Below are 20,198 nucleotides of genomic sequence, written 5' to 3' on the forward strand. Positions count from 1 at the left end.
GTGCAGTGTTTTGAATTAAGGAAAATGCTTCATAGTATACCTTTAAGTCAAAATAGAATTATATAAAGCTGTAAGACTGTGACACCAAAAGTGTCACACTGCCTCAATAGTTTTTAAAAAAAAAAAACAGTACACAGGCGTGTAATCCAAGGACTGCAGTCTGTTAAACAGATACAGCAAACTACTGCAGTATTATGTTGACACGGTTAAATTAAACATTGACAAGCAATGACTGCAGTGATTATAACAATGCTCCTCTGACTAAACACAAATCAACTGGGTTATCTTTGTTGCTGCTATTCACATCCCATACACACACATTCCTCTGCCATCCCTTCAGTCAAATCTCTCTCTCTCTCTCTCTCTCTCTGGAGGAAGCTGGTGGTGGTGAGAGCGTGCTGAGACTAAATGTTTGGTGATTTTTCTCAAACTGTTTACAATTCATTTATTTCATAGTTCACTGTGTGATTGAGTTGTTGTGTGTTGTCTGTTTGTGTTTTTGGGGGGTTTTTTGGGGGGGGGTTTTGTTGTGGGGATAAACCGTGTTTCTTGTCCGGGATGGCGTCCTCTGAGACGCCGTCCATGAGAAATGGGGTTCGGATTCAGCCCGACCCGGGTGTCCCGGTGGAGGAGGCTCTCCTGGCTGTGGGGGACCGTGTGGGTCACGGTAACCTGTCCTCCGCCTCCAGGATGAACCGACGTGTGCTGGTGTTCCTGAAAGAGGAGCGCTTTGTGTCCGCGTTGATAGCGAGCGGCGTCACGCTGAACGGCGTCTACCTGCAGGTGTCCCCGCTGGCGGTGCCCACCACCCGGGTCACCGTGTCCGGGGTTCCCCCGTTCATCCCCGACCAGGTGTTGCAGCGCGAGCTGCAGTGCTTCGGGAAGCTAGCGAGTAGCTTCAGAACTCTGGGGCTGGGCTGTAAGAGCGAGAAGCTGAAGCATGTCCAGTCCTTCAGGAGACAGGTTCTAATGTTCCTCAATAGTCCGTCTAACACGCTGGATATCTCCTTCAGGGTGAAGCACGGGGACGGGCACTACATGCTATACGCTAGCACCGGTAGCATCAAGTGCTTTAAGTGTGGGGGGGGCGGGGCACAAGCGGGACGCTTGTCCTCACAGGCCGGCCGAGGGGCGCCCCGAGCCGGGGGACGCACCGGCTGAGGAGAGAGGTAGCACCGGGGCTCCGCAGAGTGGCGAGCCGGTGGTGATCGCTGGCCCGCGGGGCGGCGATGCCCCGACCGGGGACCCGTCCGCGGAGGCCGGGGACCCGCCCGCCGTGTCCGAAGGCCCGCCCACTGCGGCCGGGGACCCGCCCACCGCGGCCGGGGAGGGGCTCAGCGGGCAGACTGACAGTCAGGTCGGGGGGCAGGGAGCTGATGCAGGTGGAGGGGAGAATAATGAGGAGAACTCAGATGTTCTGAGTGGAACGACAGAGGGCAAGAAGGTGGAGGAGTTACTGACAGGAGCAGAGGAAGGGAAGAGGGATTGTGGAGAAACAGAGGGGAAGAAGGTGAAGGAAGCACTGGCAGGAGCAGAGGAAGAGAGGAGAGAATGTGGAGAAACGGAGAGGAGGAAGGTGAAGGAAGCACTGGCAGGAGCAGAGGAAGAGAGGAGGGAATGTGGAGAAATGGAGAGGAAGAAGGTGAAGGAAGCACTGGCAGGAGCAGAGGAAGAGAGGAGGGAATGTGGAGAAATGGAGAGGAAGAAGGTGAAGGAAGCACTGGCAGGAGCAGAGGAAGAGAGGAGAGAATGTGGAGAAACGGAGAGGAGGAAGGTGAAGGAAGCACTGGCAGGAGCAGAGGAAGAGAGGAGGGAATGTGGAGAAACGGAGAGGAAGAAGGTGAAGGAAGCACTGGCAGGAGCAGAGGAAGAGAGGAGAGAATGTGGAGAAACGGAAAGGAGGAAGGTAAAGGAAGCACTGGCAGTGGAAGGGAGGAAGGAAAGTGGAGCAGGCAGCAGCGAAGGGCCGACAGGTGAACCTGACCAGAGTCAGGCTGCTGGTCCAGAGGTGAGTGGAGCGGCTTGTGTTGTGGAGGAGGAGATGGAGTACGAGACGGACTCCGACTGTGTCTCTGTCGCCGAGTCACAGGTTTACAGTGGAGATCTGTACAAGTTGGAGGAGATCAACAACTTCCTCGATGAAACGTTTGGTAAATCGGTGCAGGTTCTAGAGCATTTTCCAGATGCGGAAAAGTTCATGAAGAGTGTGTCATCGATCCAGAAAGCGGTCGGGTTTGAGGTTTTAGATAAGAGGAAGTGCTACAGTCTTAAAAAATACATGACGGGTCTCAGGGGGATGAAGAAAGATAAAAGTTCAAAAAGGATGAAAATAATTAAGTGAGTCTGTCATGGATGTGCTGCACTTAATACTTCTGTTACTGTTCGCTGTCTACTTCACGTTTCTTTTTCATATTTCAATGCACAAGGTGAGGGTTGGGTCTTTAAACATTAATGGTGGGAGGGACCGAGAGAGGAGAGCGGTCACTGCAGAGATGATTAAACAGAAACGACTAGACATCGTTTTCCTGCAGGAAACACACAGTGACCCACATAATGAGGTCGACTGGGGCTTGTGGTGGAGGGGCCAGTATGTCCTGTCTCATGGGACCAACCTGTCTGCAGGTGTAGCTGTTCTGTTTGCACCTGGGCTGGATGTTAACATCATCTCCTCCACAGAGATAGTGAAAAGCAGGGCTCTGATGGTCAGAGCCTCCATACAAAGCATTTTGTTTGTCTTTATTAACATCTATGCTCCAAACCAGGGCTCACACAGAACGGGTATTTTCCACAAACTGAGACATGTCCTGCAGCAGTGTGACCAGAACGAGTGTGTAGTGATGGGAGGGGACTGGAATTGCACCATAGATTCCTTAGTGGACAGAACAGGAGAGGAACCTCACCTCCAGTCATCTACCACTTTGTCACAGGTGATTGCGGAGTCGGGTGTAGTGGACGTTTGGAGGGTCAAACATCCCAGGGCTAGGCAGTACACATGGGTGAAGGTGTTGGATGGGAACATTAGGGCAGCCAGGCTAGATAGGGTTTACATTTCACATAGTTTTAGCAACAGATTATTAAACAGTCACATTCACCCAGTAGGATTCACCGACCATCACTTAGTCACTTTAGATGTGCACACCTCACCAACCACCAAGGGTAGTTCTCACTGGCACTTTAACACTCAGGTGCTTCAGGACAGTGATTTCTGTCAAAAGTTTGAGGCTTTCTGGGGGATCTGGAGAGGGAAGAAGAGCGATTTTGAGTCCCTGAGTCAGTGGTGGGATGTAGGAAAGGCACACATACGTGTCTTTGTTCAACAATACACAAGTCACTCCACAGTAAGAGTCACAAGGCTCATTGAGGATCTAGGGAATGAGATAAGGGCTTTAGAGCACAGTTTATTTACTAACACCAGCACAGACACTCACAGGCTTCAGCAGAAGAAGCAACAGCTAGGTTCTTTTTTACGAGAACGAGCTAAGGGGGCTTTGGTCAGGTCAAGGTTCACCAGTGTTAGGGACATGGATGCTCCGACTTCCTATTTCTTCAACCTGGAGAAGTCCGTCTCTCGGACCAAACAGATGGTGTCTCTTCGCCTCCCTGATGGTGTGATGACGACTGACCCGGCCGAAATGAGACAGCATGCTGTAAGTTTCTACAGTGCCCTCTTCAGGAAGGAGGATAACCACAGGGAGAGTGTTGACGAGCTGCTTCAAGACCTTCCTCAGCTGGGTCCCGAGGACAGAGCTGTCCTGGATGCCAGCATCTCCCTGGAGGAACTGACCACTGCTGTGGGTCAAATGGCTGCTGGAAGAGCTCCTGGACTGGACGGGCTGCCTGCAGATTTCTATAAGCACTTCTGGAAGTGTTTGGGAGCCGACCTGTGGGAGGTGCTGCAGGAGTGTGCCCGGACAGGCCTGTTACCGGCAACATGTCGGCATGCAGTGCTGTCACTGTTACCCAAAAAAGGGGATTTGTCCCTTCTGAAAAACTGGAGGCCGGTGGCGTTGTTATGCACAGACTATAAACTCCTTTCCAAGGTGCTCGCTAACCGGCTCAAGAACTTTCTAGAGACTATAATCCACAGAGACCAGTCTTACTGCGTACCGGACAGGTCCATCATGGACAACATTTTTCTCATGAGAGACTTGTTGGATCTTTATAAACTGTATAATGTTGATGTTGGTGTTGTATCATTAGATCAAGAAAAGGCGTTTGATCGGGTCGATCATGTTTTTCTTTTTTCCACTTTAAGGGCTTTTGGTTTTGGTGAAGGGTTTGTGTCTCTGTTGGGTTTGATGTACAAGGAAGCGTCTTGCTTGGTGAAGGTGGGGGGTGCGCTGAGCTGTCCAGTCCAGGTCCAGAGAGGCATTAGACAGGGATGTCCTATCTCTGGACAGTTATATTCTATTGCCATTGAACCCCTTCTACACAGGTTGAGATCCCGTCTGTCAGGACTCATGTTGCCTGGGCTGCCTCAGCGGCCCTCCCTGGTGGTGTCAGCATATGCTGATGATATTAATGTGTTCGTCAAAGACCAGAGGGATATCTATGTTCTAGGGAGCAGTTTAGCTTTGTTTGAGAGGGCATCTTCAGCAAAGGTAAACTGGGGGAAGAGTGAAGCTTTGCAGGTTGGGCAGTGGTTAAGCAAAGAAACACCAAAACTACCAGGAAGCATTAGTTGGGGTAGGCAGGGCTTGAAGGTTTTGGGTGTTTTCTTGGGTACAGAGGAGTTCCAGAGACAGAACTGGGAGGGTGCTATGGAGAGAGTGTGTACCAGACTGTCTAAGTGGAAATGGCTGCTACCTCAGCTCTCTTACAGGGGGAGGGTCCTAATTGTCAATAACTTGGTTGCCTCGACCCTTTGGCACAGACTTGTAGTCCTACCTCCACCACAGGGCCTGATCGAGAGAATCCAGAGGGCAGTTGTGGACTTTTTCTGGTCCGGGCTTCACTGGCTGAGGTCTGCGGTGCTGTACCTGCCGGTCCAGGAGGGAGGACAGGGCCTGGTGGACATTGCATCCCGCATAACAGCCTTCAGACTGCAGACGGCTCAGAGGCTGCTGTACAGCTTCGGCCTGCCATGGACTGACACTGCCTGTGTGCTGCTGAGGAAGGCTGGACGGTTAGGGTATGATAAGCACCTATTTCTACTTCAGCCCCAGTCAGTAGACCTAACTGGTCTGACACCGTTCTACCAGTCCGTCCTACAGGCATGGCAGGTGTTTACAGTTCACCGGAGAGCTGTGACGACACCAGGGATGTGGCTCTTTGAGGAGCCGCTGTTTGGGAGCAGCTATGTCTCATCCCAGGTCCTGACGTCAGCCAGCCTGAGATCCAGACTGAGAGAGGCCGGCTGTGTGAAGCTGGGTCATCTAATAAAGACCTCCATCTCTCAGCTTGCGGAGCTGACCAACATCCAGCCCAGCAGGCTGCTGCTCAGGCTGGTGGAGGAGGTCTGTGCTTCTCTGCCAGAAGCCCTCAGAGCGTTTGTTGGGGACCCCACAGTATCTGACCAATGGGACGATGAGTGTGAGTATGTCTTCCCACCCCTGGTTGTCTGTCCTGCAGTTGGACAGTGGAAGGAGGAGGAGGACATCCTTCTGTCTCTAAAGACACCCCAGCTGGGGGAATTTGAGACTCTGGGGAGTAAAGCAACGTACCAGGTCAGTGTGAAGGTCTCTAACTTGCGTTCTCTGGCAGGGGTGAGGGTGTCGAGGTGGGCCGAGTTTTTTGGCACGGGATCCTCCCCACGGGGCAGTTGGCGGTCCCTGTACAAACCCCCGGTAGACAAACGGACAGGAGACCTCCAGTGGAGGATTGTACATGGGGCCATAGCAACGAAAAAGTATCTGGTGCACCTCGATCCTGGCGCAGGGGACGGCTGTCCTTTCTGCTCTCAGACAGAAACCATCCATCATCTGTTTGTAGAGTGCTCCAGACTGGTGAGACTCTTCAGGCGCCTGCAGGCGTGGTTTCAGGGCTTAGGAGAACCGTTTTCTTTCTGTCTGTTTATTTATGGTCCAAATTACTCGGAAAAAAAAAAACGTGTACACACACTAATGAATTTCCTTTCAGGACTGGCCAAACTGGCAATTTGGAAAACGAGGAAGAACCATGTGAGGGGTAAAGGGTCAGAAGACGCAAGTTTGATGCTGACGGGACTCCTGACTGCTCGGCTCAGGGTGGAGTTTGGTTTTTACAGACTCACAAACAACACAGAACTCTTTGTGAAATTTTGGGCTCTGAAGGACGTCCTGTGTTCAGTCAGAGGAGATGCTCTGGTTCTGAACTTCTGACTTGTGTTTTTTTTCTTTATTAATATCTTCTTTGGTTTTGTTTTGTGTTGCATGATTTAGTTTTGTTGTAAGGATTTGATGAACTGTATAACTGATTTGATTGAGAAATAAAGACCTCTCTCTCTCTCTCTCTCTTGGAGTGCTGAGTGTTAGGAGCGTGGTAGCTGAGAGCGTTTTTGTGGCTAATTATCGTTATTTCACCGGGTAGTGTGGGGTATGAGAGTGGGTAGCGGGGTGTAGGTTTCACGGGGTTGTGTGTGTGGGTTGGCGGGTGTAGTGTGTGTGTGTTTGTGTCGGTGTGCAGCCGAGCAGCGCGCGCTGCTCGCCGTGCTAAGCAGTAGCATGGAGCTGCACTACTTAACCAGGAGACACGGGATCCGACTTTTACCCGGGTTCCCGTGCTCGGTGGAGGACTGCAGCCTCGCGGTGGGGGTGCTGGTCGGCCACGGCAGCGTGAAGTCCGCAGCGCGGATGAACAAAGCCGTGGTCATCTTCCTGGACACCGTGAGTAAGGCCGACGCGGTGGTGGAGAGCGGAGTCGTGGTGTCCGACACGCACGTCCCGTCTCTCCTCTGTACACACCGGCGGTTAAAGTGACGGTGTCGAATGTTCCTCCGTTCGTGAAGGACGAGGATTTGGTGGGGGAACTGTCCAGGTACGGGAGGGTTATTTCCCAGGTGAGGAAGCTGTCCTCTGGGTTTAGGTCTCAGCTCCAGAAACACGTGGTGTCTCACCGGAGACAGCTGTTCATGGTCCTCAACGACAGGAACGGGGCCCTGAACACCTCATTCAGAGTGAGAGTGGAGGGGGTTTTATATGTCGTTTTCGCAACATCAGACGACATGAGGTGTTTTAGTTGTGGGAGGGAGGGACACCAGAGCAGGGCAAGTGGGGGGCGGGAGGGGAGCACAAAGGGGGGATGTGGGGTGCAGCAGGTGGAGGAGGAAGGGGCAGAGGTGGTCCAGCAGGTGGAAGATGAGGGGGCAGGGAGGGATAAACGTGGGCAGGAGGCTGAGGTCGAGTTGGCAGACAGTGAGGTTGGCATGGAGGTGGATGAGGAGAAGAGTCAGGCTCACCGTCTGAAGAGGAAGAGTAGGGAGGATGAGGAAAGCTTGCAGGCTAAGAAGGGGGCTTCGGGCAAAGGGGAGGAGGAGTCTGAGGCCGTTTTGGAGGAGGACTCCTACTCAGATGCTGAGGGTGACTCCTGTGAGGAGGAGAGGCCAGGAGTGTACAGCGTGGGCAGGATAAGGGGGTATCTAGTCAGGACCAAGAACCAGAGGGTGGTGATAGACAACCACTTCTCGGACATGCCGAGGCTCGCTAGGTCCATTAGGCACCACATGGCCGGTGAAGCAGGTACAAGCTTTACAAAGCAAGAGGGCTACAGACTGAGAAAGATAGCGCAGAATGTGGAGAGAGAGATAAGGGAGGGTGATGAGGTCCTGCAGAGATTTCCAGAGGCGACGGTGGCTGCCCTGCTCCGAGGACAAAGGAGAGATGATGCAAGAAGAAGACGGGACAGAGATGCTGCAGGAAGAGGAGGAGGACGGGACGGAGAGGCTGCAGGAGGAGAAGAAGGACGGGACAGAGAGGCTGCAGGAGGAGGAGAAAGACGGGACGGAGATGCTGCAGGAGGAGGTTGAGAAGAAGATGCTGCAGGAGGAAGAAGAGGAAACTCCCGACTCCATACTGAGTGGGGTCTCAGGACCACCTCTCAGGGACAAAAGGGTGTTGAGGGTTTTTGTTGTTGGGTGTAGTTAGGTAGTGTGTCTGTATGTTCGTATTGTTCTATGTAGAAATAAAGTTTTTGTAAAAATCAATCTCTCTCTCTCTCTCTGCCCCTGCCCCTTTCCTTCCCCCATCTCTTCACTATCTCTGTGTGATTTAGTGGAGCTGTGCATTTGTTAATTACGACAGAAGTTATGAGTTCTGGAGGGACGGATTAGCATGTGGCACACAGCAAATTCAGCATGTGGGGGGAGGGATTAGGCAGTAGCACACAGAGGTATTATCACTGGGCTCTTTGCAGAGTACAGTTCTGATTACAGACGCATTGTCCTATTTAATCCATCAGGCTGGTCTGTGTGTGTGCATATATATATATATATATATATATATATATACACACACACACACACACACATATGCTTCACTAAGATAGTTAGACTAAGTACAGTATAGCACCTGTAAGGTACCACTTCACACACAAACAGGCACTCACTACCCACACATGAGCACAACAGCAGAAGCACGTCATACAGCTGGAGACGGATGGAGAGGAGAGACAGAGAAAGAGAGAGAGAGAGAGAGAGAGAGAGAGATGAAGGGCAGGAATTGAACAGGGAGGAAGGAAATATGTGAGGAACACTGAGGAAATGTCTGAAGAATGGAGGTAGTGAGAGGGAAAGTAGAGAAGGACGGCTCAGCTGCATGGTTTCTGATAAGAGGAGGAAAAGGAAAAAGAGAACAAGGGAAACATGTCTCCCGTGGAAATCTACGTCTAACCAAATCAGTCAGAAATGTCAACTTGTTGTGATTTATAATAACTGTTCCCCTCTAGAGTCTAGACCATCAGTAAACATTTGAAATGCAGATAATTTGCATGACGGACAAGCGAATAAATGGTGCAGAGACCAACTTTGCTATGATGCATCGATATCTAAGTTATATTGACAAGATGAATGTAATGTGCTTCCATAAAAAAAGGTAATAAAAATAATAAAAGAAGCAGAACGAAGGGAAGGGAGAAGGTGAGATTTAAAGTTAGAGGGAGGGATGGAAAGAAAGAGGTTGAAGGGAGGATAAGGCAGAAGAGAAATATAGAACATAGAAGGTGCTCCAGGGAAGGAAAAAGAAACCGATACACCTGATGAGCTAGACCACAGGGAAGTAATGTGAGAGCGAGGGTGTGAAGGACAAAAAGAAGGTGAAGGAAGGAGCATAATCTAGTACAGCGTGCCTTACATATTTTTGAAGCAAACATCACATGTTCCTAATAGACTTTGCATGAACACAAAGTCTGTTTGACAACCTAATAAATCTTCAGTTCTGCCTATTTAACTATTAATGACTGCTAGTCTTGATGGTGATGATGATGGAGCATTGCAGATGCACTAACAGCACCAGGGGCGCCCTTGAATAGCTGATTCTCTGTTGGCATGACAAGGCCCTGCAAGTGGAGACATCTGATGTGAAAACTCTAGATGCAGAGCAAGTTGGAGTTGTCGGCTGCAGGAAGAGGAGGAGAAAAAGATTTGTTGGATAGGAGATACCCATGCGGTATAATGTGGTACGCGCACGCGCACACACAGAGTATAATAAAATGTATATGTGTGGGCTATTGTACATGCATGCACATACACAAACACACAATCACCCACTTAGGAATCCAACATCATACATCCACACAAATCCGCACACACTGAATAAATAAACAAACACACCATCCATGTCGTTGAACAAACACACCAATTTTAGACAAACAAAGCCGGCACAAACAATGCCCCCTAGAAGATTAAAAAGGCAGACCTTCATCGACGAGTGGACTTCAAATGACACACACACACACACACACACACACACACACACAATGAGGCACACAACTCAAAACAATGTACACCTTGCATTATGTGAACAAGCACTTAATTACACACACAATTGCGTCTTATATAACACACACGCACACACACACACAGGTACTCATGTCACCAATAGGCGAGGCACACAACACTTCTGTCAGCATCAATTTCTTGCGCTGCAGTTATACATGGTGTTTACACTTATCGTAGGGTGCAGCTCTGGGCTCCACAATGGGTGTCATAAGTCTCTCCTGCAGGAACTTTGTCTGCTGTTTCGATGGCTGGCCATGCAGCAGTCCTGCCCTGCCCCCCCATTAGCTATGATCAGGACACTGCACCTCATCATCAATGCTTATTAGCAATGTTAGTGCTGCAATCAGCAGCCTTTTCTCACAGAGCTGTCAGAAACTATTACTCCTGCAGCGTCACTGGGCTCTGTGTGCGCTCAACAAGAATCTCTTTTTGCATCATGGTGGGTCCAAAAAGAAAGCAGGAGTCGTTATGATAATGATCAGTCTACAAACCAGGTAGACAAACACTCACTGGGAATAGAGCATGCGAGAGCGGACGATGAACTTGAAGATATACTCGAGGGCTTTAAGGGTTCGGAGGATGGGCTCACACTGTTCACCTCGGCTGGACACATCCAGATACCTCCTCAACACCGACATCAGCTTTCTGGGAGAGGATGATATGAGAAACAATTGACAAAATCATCCACTGAGAATGCTCATCCTCTTCTGACGTTCCACAGGTTGGAAAATGAATCACCAACTCCATGTTTCACTTCCGTAGAGCAGAAAGACAGAATGCATCAGAGTGAGAGTGAAAGAATGGCAGAGTAAAATCACTCACTACATCATCCCAAAAGGCATGCAATACTAGCATATTCGTAATACATAAAACAATACTGAAGGCCTAAAGAGGGCTGGCTTAGTAATAGCTTTATTTCCATGAAATGGCAACAGGGGATCACTCATTTACTTACCCAATCCTCTTAAACAATGAAAGTCTCTAATCTGGCCTCACTGCCATAAAAATATGACCAACTTTACTTGTTACTATTCAGTCTACCCTGGTTTTGTTTTGGTGCATAGCTTAAAGGCAAGCACAGGAGGATTTATTATTTCTTAAGAGCAAGCGATAGGGAGTTTAAAATGTAGTTAGAGAGTTTTACATAACAGCCTCTGGGCTGATAGGCGTTAAGCTGCAGTGACCCTCTTAAAGAGGGTGAACACCAACACACTGGGAAGGGAGGAGTGGAGTAATGGTGGAGAGACAGATGGAGGGAAGGACAGACAGGAAAATAGAAATGCAGTTGAAAGAGGAAGAGAATCGCAGGGATAACTGGGCAAAGGAGGCAGGGAGGAGGAGGAGGAGAAGGAGTTGGTAAAGGCAAGAAAAGATTCAGCAGACATAGAGTGCAGGAAGAGTTAGAAATGCTTTTAATTTCCTAACTGAAGCCTTGGCAATGCAAACAAATGTTGTCTCCAGCGGCCACTGAATCAAGTTAAGTGAATTGACAGAGAGTAAGAAGCAGACAGAAGTGTTTGGGGTGCATGCCTGAGTGCTAATGCTGCTACTCCACAGAGAGGCCGGGTTAAAACTTTAATCCGATTCAGTAAAGTGCTCCAAAGGCCAACACACAGACTGACCTCCAGTGGCAGCTAGATACAGTGCAGTATTCACACACTTCACATTAGATCTTCGGGTGACATTGAGTTTAGCACAATAGGTGTAACACTTGTATACTTTGGCATGAAGTTTGGCGAACCTGACAGGATGAGAGGGGGCTTCTGAATGGGACCACCCACATTAATGCAATGAATGTGTGTCTGGACTTCCGGCTGCTATGTCCAACTTTCTAGGAAGCCCAAAACAGCCTGTTTTCTGGCTTGATGACAAAGCATTATCGAGATTATCTAATGGGATTTAAAAGATTTCATAATTCCCTAGAGGTGGGAGAATTGCCTCGTGAAAGATCGTAATCCTTCATTTGAAACACAAACAACAACATTGCTGATAGACTGCTTACGTTTCGTTTTCACACAATAGAAGTATGGTATGTTTTTTTCTGTTTGTTGAAGTTTAATATTGTCATTACTCATCATACTAATATTTAAATATGGTTATTACATCCCTGGAGCACACAGTAAAATTGTTTCCACCTTAAACAGACAGTTTTGCTCAGGAGGAGTTTAACTTCTCCCGTAGCAGATTAGATGCATGAGCATACTGATTTGAGACTGAACTTAGTTTTTTGTGACCACCTATGATATATCTATGTGACTCTTGATAAATATTTTTACTCTTTTACACATTATATGTTTCCTGCATACAGGGTTTTTATTTGTCTCGTTGCTTCTAGTCAGGATGCCTCACAAATATTGTACCATCATTTTCAGATTCACATTCAGTGTTCTGATGAGAAAAAAGGGGTACAAACTTTGGTCGTCATATATTGCCTAAAATCTGATGTGAAGACATACATGGTGAGGAGAACATTGTCTCCAGTCATTCAGGAAACGCATACAATGATTAACAGTATGAGATGAAAGGAAGGGCTGTGATCCAGGAAGTAGCCTACTTGTAGGCCAGTGTAGCGCTGAAATGCTGCTTGATGTAGGCCTCCAACACTGTGTTGAAGTGCTGGAACTTTCTGTCAGCGATCAGACCTATGATGTGTATCTGGCAGACAAAGGGGACAAAAAGAGAGACATAATTGCATAGCGGTAGACATTTACAAGGCGTCTTTATTTGAAAAAAAGATAGATAGGTAGACAATGCAACGATGTCAGACTCAATACACACAAAACCAGCCATACAAACATGACATTAAACACACCACACACACACACACACACACACACACTCACCAAGGCATCAAACACGAGGATGTCGTAGTCGTCACTCTGAGAGTTCTCCATCATGATGTTGAACAAGGCATCCAGAGTGTCCTGCAGAAACTACATGCATACATATAGACAAAAGAGAGCCAGTGAGAGGCCACTCATGGCAGTCTGCACACCAACGCGAGGGAACACGTATATTCACGCCACTGACCTTGACCACCTCCTCTCCATCGATGATTTTGAGCTTCTCCAGGTTTTCTCTGAGGAGTTCGGGTCGAGTCCTCCACTTGAGCAGCCCCAGCAGGCCCACTGGAGAGGAGAGACACGGGGAGTACATTTCTGTTCAGCTGTCTGAAAAACAGCTCACTAAAATTGGGATGCTGATCAAAGCTGTTGATGTCATTTTCTAAATTGTTATTTTATCTCCTAATGTGTCTCATTCTGTATTGTGAAGAATACATAAATGGTAACACTGTATTTACCTGTCAGTGATACATATATATATATATATAATGTAATGTACTATTTTTGCTTTTCCTCTGCTTAGTCAACCTGTCAGCTGAGCATTCAAATCCACAGTTTCTGCCATTAATTCTGCTACAGTTTGACATGGGGCAGATTTCCATGTCTCTGTAGAGCTGCCTGCTGGAAACTCACTGCTTTTCCTTTCCAATAATGTCTGACTCACCAAGCCAAGCCGCACATCTGGTTGGTGCACCAAAACAACACCGTGTGCATGCATGCCCGAGGTCTTTGTGTGTGTGTGTGTGTGTGTGTGTGTGTGTGTGTGTGTGTGTGTGCGTGTGCGTATGGTACAAGTGATTAATGCTGCAGGATAATGTTCATTATGGTGATGGACTGTAACGCCAGTAACAGCTGTGGCACTGCACCTGTGCCTGATGCACCGCAATGTCTGGAGTGTACGTGCGCTTCTGCATTTGTAGATGCGCACTTCAGTTTGTGTGTGTGTGTATGTGTGTGTGGTCTGCTAGAGTGGATGCCTGCCAGAGAGTGTAGGACAAAATGACGTTCCTCTTCACTAATCAAACCCATGTATACACAGTTCCCCTATCCTGTGCTCTCTATCCCATGACCAAAACACGTCACACCCACATACACTTGTAGTTCTGTTACCATTTACCTAATTAATATACAGTTGACTCACTGTTAATTGTATGAACGTCTCCTTTAACCTTACCTCACCTAACCCTTCAGCTATTGTCATCATGCCTTAACTTTGAGCCCTAATCCTAAAAATAACACTCGGCCCCACAAGGTCAGATAGGGTTCAAAGTTACCTGCAATTCAACACCAATGCTATAGGTTTTCTGAGGAGAAATCTGAATTTCTTAATCGTTTAGCCCAAGAGAGGACGGTATGCACACTAGATCAGATTGTTTTCAGACTCAACAAGACCTTCTAAGCAGTGGATTTGTCCTCTACCAATGTGTTAATGTTGGTTAAAGATGTTAATTCATGTTTATTTTGACGTTTATAATTTCTGCCCCAACCTTTCTTTAACCCGTGTGTGTATAAGAGGGTGTGTGTGTGTGTGTGTGTGTGTGTGTTTGGATGAAAATGTTTTCCCTGCCAAGTCTAGCTTAATGTCAACCACAAGGTCACAAAAGACACCTGCAACACACACAAAAGCGCACACACACACACACACACCTACCGGTCTGTGTGAGTTTGGTGGAGCAGACCAGGGTGGAGATGCTGAAGCTGTCTCTCGAGCTGACTGAAAGGCCTCCGCTCCCCGACACGTTGCTGGAGCTGCGGTTCAACGCTGCCACCTTGTGGGTGTCACCATGGTGGTGGCGGGTCGAGGGCAACGACAAGTAACAGTTCACATCTTCCATGCGCTTGCTGTCACCCTGAGAGGACAACGAGAGGGAGTCATTTTCAACCCATTAATGTTGACACACCAGTAATGCTCCAACGTGCTAATGATTGAACAGATGTGCGGTGGCTGTCGCAGCAGCCTTGGGATGAGAACAATATTTCCTGTGTTTAATCAAAATGTCTTGATGCAAACAAAGAGTAACCGACTCTGGGGTTTGCGACACTTGCAGTGATTCATCAGGTCAGGCCTGAAGGAAAAATAACAAACAAAGACTCACATCGCCAGTTCCACAGCAGCAATAGTCTGTGTTCACCATCTATCAAACTAAACTTTGGTTTGTAAACTTGTAACTTTAAAAACATTGGGGCCAGGACAGATCACAATAATATATATTATTTCAGCATTTCTCTTGCAGTAGGTAACTAGAGTAAACACATAAACAGGATATCTTGGCATATTGATATCATGTTTGTCTTAAGGTCATGGATTCATTCGGGCCTCAACCTCAATCTCTGCCCTTTAATGCCAAACCAGTAAGTAATAATGAGTGAGTGGGTGGCAAGGCAGGGAATACTAGATTGAAGCCATGAGTGGCACAGAGGAGAGGAATGCAGGGATAACAGGAGATAATTGAGAAAGAGGGCACATGGAGACCATCCATTTGGTCTTTGAGTGCATCAAGAGCAATTCATCTTCATTGCTTTTGGCATTTAATCAATATCGGGATTCACTCTTAGCTTTGGCTAATTAGGCAGGAAATCTAAATGGCTTCAACCATCCTGGGTGGCCATAATCTTCCATCCAAACTCACGATAAATGTGTCTGTGATGATGGATGCAACTGAGCACAACTATTACAGTATATACAGTATATTTCAGACAAACAATTAATCAGCTTTTTTTCTTCCATGTTTAAGGCAAATCACCTCAGCGACTTGTAAAATCTACTATTCATTTTTCATCCGTTATTACGTGGGGAATGGCAGCGAGCTTTGGTACAGTTAGAATAATTCTCCCCATTTATTAAAGTCTGACCATGAATGATGTATCAAAATAATTATATAATTATACTGTACTGGCTGTGTTACTGTACTAACCACCAGTTGGTGAAATTACACTTTTAATTTGACTTAATACTTCAGGGAGCGTCTTGGTAGCCGAATGGTTACAGTGCTTGCCATATAACATATAAGTCCCAGGTTTTATTCCAGCCTTGGGACGTTTGTCGCATGTCATTCTTCTCTCTCTCCCCCAACCTTCGCTGTCATCTGTCTAATAAAAAAGTTCTGTTTCTGACCTTGAAGACGACAAGGTCATGCAGCCCATCTTGTAGAACTGTCCCGTCTTCCTTCATCAGACGCACAAAGGCCATGGCAAAGTTCTTTTCACTCTTGTCCTTGGCTGGAGACGGATTTGTAAACAGAAAGAGAATCAGGGAAATAGAAAGGGAGGAGGAAGCACAACTGATTTATATAATCAAGTGTGCGGAATGATGCCTTGGGTCATTTTCCAAATTGCCTCCAATCACTCGGTCCTTTCAGGGTCCCACAATGCTCCGGGGATCAGAGTAGAGGTGAGTGTGGATGTATGGAGAGAACGCACCGGCAGAGAGGCTGATACTTACACTCCTGGGAAGAGCGGTGTCTGAACATGAAGCGTAAATGAATTTTGTGCATTTCTTCCAGAGGGACTGCCACCTGCAGAACATGTAAAAGAGATATCTTTTTACAGGTATACCAGGACATTCTGGAGTTTCTTTTTCTAGAAAGTTATGGTTGAGATGAGGAATGCAAAGGCATACACATCAGACATGTTCAAGGAATCTCAAATACAAATGTACCACTAACTACTTTTGAATAGTTCAGCAACTTCCTCTACAACACACACACACACACACACACACACACACACACACGTACCTTAATTGTCTCCATCCAGCGGGGCTGTTTGATTTGGTAGTAGATGACGGATCTGTACTCACTGACCGCCTTATCCCCTGCTCCTAGACAGATAGAGTTCTAGGAAAGAGGCACAGAGAGAACAATATGTTTGATATTGAGCTGAATGGTTTTATGTTTGTGTGTGTATGTGCTAAAATAGATTTTTATTCTGGGATTAAAGCCACGTCTATGTGTCCCTGACTATAAAAAGCGTGAATAAGCGCTTGATCAGTGCCGTGCTTGCTCACAGGCCCATCTCAGACACACACATGCACGCACGCACACGCACACGCACACGCACACGCACACACCTGTATGACCTTGCCCTCCTCATCGCAGACCCACATGATGACCTCCACATTTTTCTGTGTTGTCTTGTTGTATTTATCAAAGTCGCCGCCCTGTAAGGTGAGGTAGATGTCATTGCGAACATCTCCCGGCATAATGATCTCTGGGAAGCCCAGCTTGCGGGCCACCACAGTGCTGCGGTCCACCAGGTGAGGGTACTCCTTTCGGATCTGGACTATGTCCCCTACCAGAGCCTTCATGGTCACCCACAGACCTGGAGGGAGGTGGGGTAGAGAAGGAGGGAAGACTATGCATTAATGTTTAATTTATAGTTTTACACAACGTTGAGTGTAAGACCGCCAAGTTATTTTATCCTATTTTAAGCAATGTTCCGTTAAAAATACATATTCTTGATAAGCCCCTGAAAAGGTTATTAGAGCATCGAGAGACTTGATCTCAAGACTTGTGAATCTTTAGACAGATGACAGACTTGGATATATTACTACCTTGAATTGGGTCGTTAATCCAGACACTAATGATTTAACACATTGATAGATGTGTTAATTAAAGGATGTCCATCTTCAGTAAAGTGAGGTTATTTATTCCAAGTACTGATGTACTGCTTATTCACTCTGAACTCTTTTTACTGTCCAGTTTCACAGACCTGGGAGAGAGACATATTCTCCCGTTACACTTTATTAGTGACCAAAATTAAACCCCAAACAGGTGAGGAAAACACAGTGTATGTGTAGCTTTCAGAAAGCTAAAGTCAATACTGTACTTCACTGACTTTGTGGGACCAAATATCAACAAATTTAACTTAAGTTTTACATTTACTTGGACAAATAGGCACACCAGGTTTTTTGAAATGAGGGATCCAGAGAGGAATTTTCATTTCTCTCTGCAGGTAAGTATATTTAAATTAAAGCCAAATGTATGAACAATGAATTTCAAGGCCCTGGCATTATTAAAACAGAATCTAAAACATTTTAACATGTTTTCAGGACCTACAGAAACCCTGAAACTTTCAGCTTGAGGGCTGAACTTAGAGTGAGATCCACTTTGTGTCAAATGTTAGTATTTATCTATGGGAGCATAACGTCAAAGTGTTTCAAATTGAAGAGTGGAAATGAAAATGTCTGCTATTGTTCCACACCACACTGTAATTAATAACACTATAACAATGTCTGTCTCCCGTTTGTGAAAGGGGTGTAAAACGGGGGGGGGGGGGGGGGGGACAAAGAATGGGCTTTATTATATTAGGCAGAAATTTAGGTCAAAGGAATTGTTAACGGTTTCAGAGAAATTATGTGAGAAAGCATAGACATAAAATAGAGCGTAGATAAAATGGGGTTAGTTATTTTAGGGAAAGAGAGTTGGTGAAAGGCTTTGGCTGAATGTCACAAACCCACATTTTGAGGGTAACCACATACCTACAGGGAATACTCTGTATGTGTGTGTCAGCGTTTATGTGTGTAGCTTGGCAGAAGCATCTCAAAGTGAGAGGAAGGACAGATTAGGGGTGAGTAATGTTAAGAACAGACATCTGGAGACCTCCGGTGCTCCGTCCATATCTGCTCGTCCAGTTTCTCCTTTCCTATCTAGGTTATGCCCTGGGTTTTCAGGAGCAAAGATAAAGGCTGAGTGAGTTGAATGTGTAGTACAACAATGTTTATGGGGAAAAAGACAGTGTCACCCATAGGGGCTGTCAAAGTCAGCCATAAACATGAGGTAGCGGGCAGCGAGACTGAAGGCTGGTGAGGGAGAAATAAAGGGTAAGTAATATGAAGAAAACGACTCGAGGGCGCATGCTATCCATCAGGATAATGTCCGTCATATTTACCCACGGAGCAGAGAGAAGAGGTGACGAGGTGATGAGAAATGGCCATTTTTGTCTGACTAGAAATGACTGCAGCATACACAGTCCAGTGACCACTGACTTTTAGTCACATGGCTTACACCCCAAGAAACCGAGAGAAGCCAAACCTTGTCCACCACTGTCTCCTCGCAATGCGGTCACTTTGTTCAGCAAGGAGTGGAGAAAGTCATTCTCAGCAACTACCCTGCAGGACAAAAACACACTTTAAGAATACACAAAAACAGTTTGATCTTAAAATCGTGCAGATGCTGAAACCGTCACAAACTAAATTGCAATATTGCTATTTAATTACCAGGAGGATTTGTAACAGAGTAATAGAGAAGGAAAATGGGACATACGGGAAGAAGGGGATGAAAAACTGTTTCTCCTCATCGCATTCGACCTTCCCTTTGATGAGATCACTAATGTCCATCACTGCCAAGAAAAGGAAAGAAATGTGTCGGTGATAACAAAATCAAAGAAAATGTGACAGAGATATTTCTGGTGTGACTGTGACTGTATTGATTCACATCAGTCGCAATGAAAGCCTCTGTGAACATTTGGATTTAAATCTCTCTGTCACAGACTAGTCCAGCCAGCCGGCCCAACTACACACCCCGATAGCTGTTTGCAGCGGTTGATTCAGGATAAACGTTTCTAAACCAGTGGGAGCAACAATATTCTCAAGGTAATGGAAAAATGAGGCAGTGGAAAAAGGCAAATGAGTATAATAAGTACAAATAAGACATCACACATTGCTTGAACATTGTATTGGCTGGTCTTCAAGTACCTGCCACCCCGAACGGCCGCCTCAGGCCTTGAGTGCATTTCTTGTTGTTTGTCTCTTTTAGGTCCATCCTGCCAACTCTCACTATCTGACAGATCAGGTAAATCTTATCTCTGCACAGGTCCTTGTTCCCAAGGTCCTGGTGGAGACAAACAGTAAGGAGAACAGAGAAAGAAGAAAGCAAAAGAATAATAAGTATTTAGTGGAAGTGGGAATAAGAGATACAAGGAGGAAAGAGGAGTTGGGGGACATCAGGTTAAGTGGGAAAGACGGTGCGAGAGAAAAATAAATAGCAACGCAATCTTCTAAGAGGAGATGAAGCTTTTTATACTGTGATGTGTCTGTGGTGCTGAGAAACAGTGTGATAGTGCCCCCCTTTGGTTACTTACTGTAAAGACAACCTTCAGGTTGTTGAGCATGTCAATCTCCTTTGGGAATCCTTTACTGCCCCAACGTACCAAATAGTTCTCACTGCACAAAGCATAGAAAACAGTTGTTGTTACGGTTCTGCAAAGCTATACGACACAATATTTCATTTTAAAGCCACACAAAGCATTTGAAGTTGGAATAAAGAGGGTCTCATTCCCCTCGACTGAACTTTGCAGAGTCACTCTACTGGAGAAGATAAAAAACATCTTGTTTTGGGTATGTACTTTTCCATCTACAGGACCTGATGAAACCAAAAGGTCCATTCCAGGCCTGAGCGAGTGCTCGGCCTGTCTGGTGTACATGGGCATGCCACAGTATACCAGAT

General features: G+C 46.7%; 1 protein-coding gene across 1 annotated transcript in view; it reads right to left on the reverse strand.

Annotated features, from left to right (window-relative positions):
- LOC117737082 (dedicator of cytokinesis protein 2-like) overlaps positions 1–20,198 on the reverse strand; it is a 90,608-nt gene that overhangs the window by 64,798 nt on the left and 5,612 nt on the right. Inside the window, exons 9-21 of the mRNA XM_034542728.1 lie at positions 19,834–19,915; positions 19,448–19,583; positions 19,017–19,092; positions 18,786–18,862; positions 16,823–17,073; positions 16,491–16,589; positions 16,196–16,268; positions 15,869–15,972; positions 14,405–14,603; positions 12,941–13,038; positions 12,754–12,843; positions 12,465–12,565; positions 10,421–10,555 (exon numbers count right to left, since the gene is read on the reverse strand). Of these exons, the coding sequence (XP_034398619.1) occupies positions 10,421–10,555; positions 12,465–12,565; positions 12,754–12,843; positions 12,941–13,038; positions 14,405–14,603; positions 15,869–15,972; positions 16,196–16,268; positions 16,491–16,589; positions 16,823–17,073; positions 18,786–18,862; positions 19,017–19,092; positions 19,448–19,583; positions 19,834–19,915 (1,521 nt within the window). The remainder of the gene's footprint in view (positions 1–10,420; positions 10,556–12,464; positions 12,566–12,753; positions 12,844–12,940; positions 13,039–14,404; positions 14,604–15,868; positions 15,973–16,195; positions 16,269–16,490; positions 16,590–16,822; positions 17,074–18,785; positions 18,863–19,016; positions 19,093–19,447; positions 19,584–19,833; positions 19,916–20,198) is intronic.

Source organism: Cyclopterus lumpus, chromosome 10 (genome assembly GCF_009769545.1).
Source record: "Cyclopterus lumpus isolate fCycLum1 chromosome 10, fCycLum1.pri, whole genome shotgun sequence".
In the NCBI taxonomy this organism is placed as follows: Eukaryota; Metazoa; Chordata; class Actinopteri; order Perciformes; family Cyclopteridae; genus Cyclopterus; species Cyclopterus lumpus.